Source organism: Chiloscyllium plagiosum, chromosome 25 (assembly GCF_004010195.1).
Source record: "Chiloscyllium plagiosum isolate BGI_BamShark_2017 chromosome 25, ASM401019v2, whole genome shotgun sequence".
NCBI classification, from domain to species: Eukaryota; Metazoa; Chordata; class Chondrichthyes; order Orectolobiformes; family Hemiscylliidae; genus Chiloscyllium; species Chiloscyllium plagiosum.
In genome coordinates, this window is record NC_057734.1 from 10,676,581 (window position 1) to 10,682,540 (window position 5,960).

General features: G+C 43.9%; 1 protein-coding gene across 1 annotated transcript in view; it reads right to left on the reverse strand.

The window, feature by feature from the left end:
* Positions 1–3,724: 3,724 nt before the first annotated feature.
* The window catches only part of LOC122562554 (beta-crystallin B1-like), a 16,292-nt gene continuing 14,056 nt past the window's right edge, over positions 3,725–5,960 (reverse strand). Inside the window, exon 6 of the mRNA XM_043715480.1 lies at positions 3,725–4,102. Coding sequence (XP_043571415.1) covers positions 3,928–4,102 — 175 coding nt within the window. The 3' untranslated portion in view covers positions 3,725–3,927. The remainder of the gene's footprint in view (positions 4,103–5,960) is intronic.

Consider the following 5,960-nt stretch of genomic DNA (forward strand, 5'->3'; position numbering starts at 1 on the left):
TTTGAAAGCTCTGAATGTAAAATCATGTAACATTTGAAGTGAAACAGGGAGCCTAATTAGAAATAAATAAATATGATCCAGTAGCCATTGAAAATATGTGGCTGAGAGGTGATTTATATTAAGATTGGATTCTTGAAGGGAACAGGACACTCAAGAAGGACAGGAGGGTAGAAAAAGGTGGAGGGGTGGCTCTGTCAGTTACTGATGGTAAAATGACAATAAAGAGAGATGACCTATGTTCAGGAAGCCAGGATACGGGGACTTTGTTGATGCCTCCTTCCTTTTCCAGTTCCTCCAATTTGCCTTTAGCTGAAACTCTGATCAGAAGTTGCCACACTGGTCTCAGACTTTCACCTACCTTGAGATGACATTCTTTGGGGACACATCTGGAAAAACATCTTTGCAATCTTTTAGGATTTATTCAGCTGTCAATGGCTTAGTGCCCTGTGAAGCACTTCAGATCTTCAAGTGATGTGCAAGGGGATTTTAATCCAAGCTTTAAAATTACTTCAGCTGTGATAAGTGGATTTTACTTAAAATCTACCATCTGTAACTCCAGACTTTCATTCTCCTCATTGCATTGGGCTCTCAATTTAATTTATCCTCTTGGGGTGAGCCTTGTTCCATTATAGAGCCTCAATTTTATCTTTGATGGCTTCATTATTGGGTCACTATGTTGAGTGACTTCCCACAGGTCTACGAAGCTCATCATGTGGTATCTATTTGAAATTTCACATTCATTTGATGCTTTCCTTTTGCGGTCATCATTCTACCATCATTAATCTTTCATCCCCTTTACATCTGGCAATTCCAACCCACTGTGTGGTATAGAGTGACTTGTCAGAACCATCAGAGAAAGTGAGGAGTGCAGATGCTTGAGATCAGAGTCGACAGTGTGGTGCTGGAAAAGCACAGCAGGTCAGGCAGCATCCGAGGAGCAGGAGAATCAACGTTTCGGGCAAGAGTCCTTCATCAGGAACTATCTTGTCAGAACCATCATCTGACATGTCCCCAGCAGCCCCCAGCTTTCTCAGCTCCCTCTGCTTCTTGCCAGTGAAAGATTTGTGTGAGAAAATGATTCAGCTTCTTGCAGTTTGAGCACTGCTTTTCCCACACCAGACATGCTTCCTATCCATTTGCTGCAGTTCCCTCATTGACATTTAGACCTGTCCTGCTGCCCCACCTACTGAGAGGTTTCTCTTTTATTTCCTCAGCTCTGATGTTAAATGTATACTATTTGCATTAGCAGACGAATCAAGATTAGGCCTTCAACATTTCTACCATGTGGCTTTTCTGCTTTTCAGTGTACAATAGGACAAGAGCTGTGAAGGTTAGGGCTAGGCTTAGACTGTGAACGTTCAATATTTTTAAGCTAGAGGCCGATAGATCTCTGCTTACCAGGGCTACGGGATGGGTAAAAGCGATGGAAGTGTTGATCTGCCATGAATGGTGGGGCAGACTTGATGGACTGAATGGCCTCCTTTATTCCTATGTCCTTATACAGCTTGTAGCACCCTTTCACCAGCACTGATAATAGAGTTGCTACTTTTAGTTTACCTGTGGCTATCTTTCATTTCAGACTCTGAGACGGAAAGAAACTTGAATTCAGTCTCAAAAAACCGTTCAACTCCTCAGGAACAAGGAGTGGGAAATTTGCAACCATGCAGCCTCACCCAGCAGTCCAGAGTTAAAGACTGTTACTAAAAAAGATTTTATAAAATAGAATTTTTTTATACCTGGTATTAGTTGCAGTAGCTGGCTGTCTTGCAGCTTTCAAAACCAACACAAGGTTTAGCTGCACACATCTGATACCATGTTCCACGTGCAAGCTTAAGTCTTCTCTCTCCAAACTGCACATTGAAGCTGACATGACTGTGGCATATCACCATTTACTCACACATTGCTCCAGACAGACAGGACTTCACATCAACCAAAAATTAGCACTTTCACCGTGGCTGCACTCCATCAGAATGCTAGCAGACACCTTGTACTTTAATCTATTGTTATGAAGATGTCGGTGTACTGTACTTTTAAGAGAGTTAAAAGCTAGCAGTGACAGTGCCAAGTGTTCTCAATAAGACACAATGTAACGTGTAGTCCAACTACTGGGATAGCTGGTTGCCTGGAAGTGACAAAACAGATTTGAATTATACCAATCAGTTTAAATTATACCCCAAAAAATACCAAACTCCAATCCAGTTTGAATTGAGTATATGACAAACTTAAAAGCTAATGACACAATCCAATGCTCTGGGGGTAAAAGACCAGAGAAAATTGAACAGTTGAGAGGAGAACTGCCAAGCCAACGACATCTGCACGCTGTCCAGAAAATAACTCTTTTAAAAGGTATCTTAATCAATCAGTAACCTGTGAGCAGACTTCCCAAGGAGAAAAAGACAGGAATGCAGAGAAAACTGGAAGTAGTCTGGTTTTCAGATAAGTGTTGTTTTGTAAATCTTAGTTGGGAGTTTTATTGGACTAGTATTATAGAAGGGAAAGGTAAAAGATAAGTTAGAGGAAGGACTTGTAAATAGTTGTTAGTTAATTATTATCTGTTACACTTTAAGAAATAAAGTTGTTAATTTTTACTTTAACTAGTTCTTGGCCTATTAAGTTTTCACAGATTACTGCACGGGAAAATCTTTTCTGTGCTCCAGCTTTTAAATTAAGCAGGAGAGTTTACCCCGTGTTATAACACTATGGAGCAAAACTTGAATCCACATCCATTATGTGAAAGTGTTCATCTGCTGAGCCACCGAAATAATTCAAAGGCATCACTAAAATTGACATCAAACTGCACTTCTGGCTGATTGGAGCTTCATAATGCTTTAAGTCCAGGATAATGAAAGAGTAAATTGAATGCTCTGGGGACAATCGCATTTATCTCGCTGAAATATTTAGTTTTCAGCTCTTTGCTGACAGCCAGTTGTGACACAATGGATCTAAGCAGATCTTGGCAAAGAGAGGAAGTGGAGTATGGTTGGCTACGGAGAGATTTTCCTGTGAAATATGTGGGACTAGACTGGCCTGAATCCACATTAGGCACAGACAGCACTCACTGTGGGCTCATAAATGAGGGGTCAAAATCAACTAGACAAAAGTGTGGACTGCAGATGCTGAAAATCAAAGTCTAGATTAAAGTGGTGCTGGAAAAGTACAACAGGTCAGGCAGCATCCGAGGAGCAGGAAAATTGACGTTTCGGGCAAAAGCCCTTCATCAGGAATGACCTGCTACGTATTTCCAGCACCACTCTAATCTAGACTCATAAATGAAGGGTCACCATACTGTGGAGCAAAGACACAGCCTCAGAATTAAAGACCCATCATTTAGGAACTAAAGAGGAGGAGAAACATCTTCACTCAGAAGGTTATGAATTGTTGTAATTCTCTGCCATAGGACACTTTCAAATGTCAAGTATTGAGTACGTTCAAGGCTGAGAATGATCTCTGTTTAATCTCTTGGGGGAATCAAGGGATTCGTGGAGAGGGCAGGAAAATGGTGTTCCTGCAGAAGAAGGTCCAATCCATATTGGATTAGCTTGAATGACAGGGCAGAGTGAAGGGGCCAAATGGCCTTCTGCTGCTTCAATGTCTTCTCTCTTTATGATATTTGAAGCTGATTGCAGCAGGAGCCCAGATCTCCAACAGAGGTGAGGGGAACACTGAAGGGAAAAACAATTATCGCTGGGAAATGCTCAAACACACACGAACCAGGCTGAGATAGTAACCTTCATCCAATTTCTTTATTTTCATCATAAAGTACCTTTTGGATTCTGAAAAATCTGCTTTACATTGTAAAGTGCAGAGGAATTAGCTGACCAGAGTGAGTTAAAAACAATAATCGGAGCCTTCCAGGTAAATGATCCCGTCAAATGTAAATGAGTGACATCAGCTTCACCATCGGCTTGTGGAGCTCTGAGGGTTTCCTCACTTGGGGGCAGTGAACTGGAAGGAGCCTTTCTGATGCCACTGCATGTCTCTCAGGCGGCGGATGGACTGCATCTGGGGCTGCTGGGCACACCAGTCATTCCAGTGTCTGTACTCTCCCATCTCAAACAGGTACTGGTATCCTCTGTATCCAGGGTACTGATAACCAACCCAACTGAAACACGGAGCGAGAATATCATCAGAGTCTGTTACCCGTCCAAAAACCCAGCTCCCCCTCCACCCCCCTTGGCAGATCAAGTATGATCAGGGCGAGCACTTCATTATACCATCCTCCCAGCACCCAGCCCCCTCATCCCCTGTCAGTGTTAGAAATGCAGGTCCCTTTAACTGTCAACCAAAACAGACCTGGAGTAAATTGAGACAAAAAAAAACTGCAGATGCTGGAATCTGAGGTAGACAGGCAGGAGATTGGAAGAACACAGCACGCCAGGCAGCATCAGGAGATGGAGAAGTCAATGTTTCAGGTTTCCTGAGGTGGGATTACACCCAAAACATTCTCTTCTCCCCTCCTGAAGCCGCGTTCCTCCAGCCTCCTGATTAGATTAGATTCCCTCCAGTGTGGAAGCAGACCCTTCGACCCAACAAATCCACACTGACCCTCCGAACAGTAACCTACCCAGACCCATTTCCCTCTGACTACTGCGCCTAACAATATGGGCAATTTAGCATGGCCAATTCACCTGACCTGCACATCTTTGGACAGTGGGAGGAAACCAGAGTACCCCCAGGAAACCCACACAGACACAGGGAGAATGCGCAAACTCCACACAGACAGTCCCCCGAGGGTGGAATTGAACCTGGCATCCTGGTGCTGTGAGGCAGCAGTACCAGCCACTGAGCCACCATGCCATCCACTTGCCTGCCAGAGTAGATTGAGAGCAAGTGACATTCTTTGGACTCTGCATATAGGAGATGGGCCCTGATGATGCACTGGTAGTGTCCCTGTTCACGCCCCCAGAGAAGTGAAGCAATACCTCTGAACAATTTGATTGGAAAATATTTGGGGGAAAAAATAGACATGGGTTCTGAAATTTAACTGATAAGATTTTATGATGACTTTATAATGGTTCATTTTTTAAAGATGGGCTCTACATTCTGGGTAGCCTGAGAGAGTGAACACAGTGTACACCAACACCCTTGAAGTCTTTCGAGAGGGCGGGGGGCATTACAGGGGTGGAGTACATTATTTCCCCCTACAACTCCCAATTTGATTGAAGCCCCTCACTCTCCTCCTCCCCTCCCGCAGCTCTGTTATTGTTGCTCTGCCTCTCATTCGCAATGGTTGACATTCATTCATTTGGTTACTGACAGGGGCAATACTGAGATGGTTTATTTGTGAAAAAAAGGACACTGGGGAGAGACTAGTGATCCAGACCACCCCACCCCCAAATTCCCCAGGCTAATATCTGGGGTCATGTGTTCAAAGCCCACCGTAGCAGATGATGAAAATTTTAATTCAATGTTAAGTCTGGAATTCAGCTCGTCAAATGGTGACCGTGAAAACACAATCAATTGTTGCTCATTCCCTTTAGGGAAGAAAATCTGTCTTCCTTACCTGGTCTGACCTACATATGGATCCAGCTCCAAATTAACTTAAGTCTGAAATGGCCCTCGAAATCCCCTTGGATCTAGAGTCAATTAAAAATAAGCAATAAATGCTGGCCCAGATAATGGCCTGGATGGAATTTAAAGAAAAGAAGACGTGCTCTGTAATTTGGTGATTGGATGACAGAGCTGAAAATGTGTTGCTGGAAAAGCGCAGCAGGTTAGGCAGCATCTAAGGAACAGGAGAATCAACGTTTCAGGCATAAGCCCTTCTTCAGGAATGAGGAAAGTGTGTCCAGCAGGCTAAGAGAAAAGGTAGGGAGGAGAGACTTGGGGGAGGGGCATTGGAAATGCGATAGGTGGAGGGAGGTCAAGGTGAGGGTGATAGGCCGGAGTGGGGTGGGGGCGGAGAGGTCAGGAAGAAGATTGCAGGTTAGGAAGGCGGTGCTGAGTTTGAGGGATTTGAC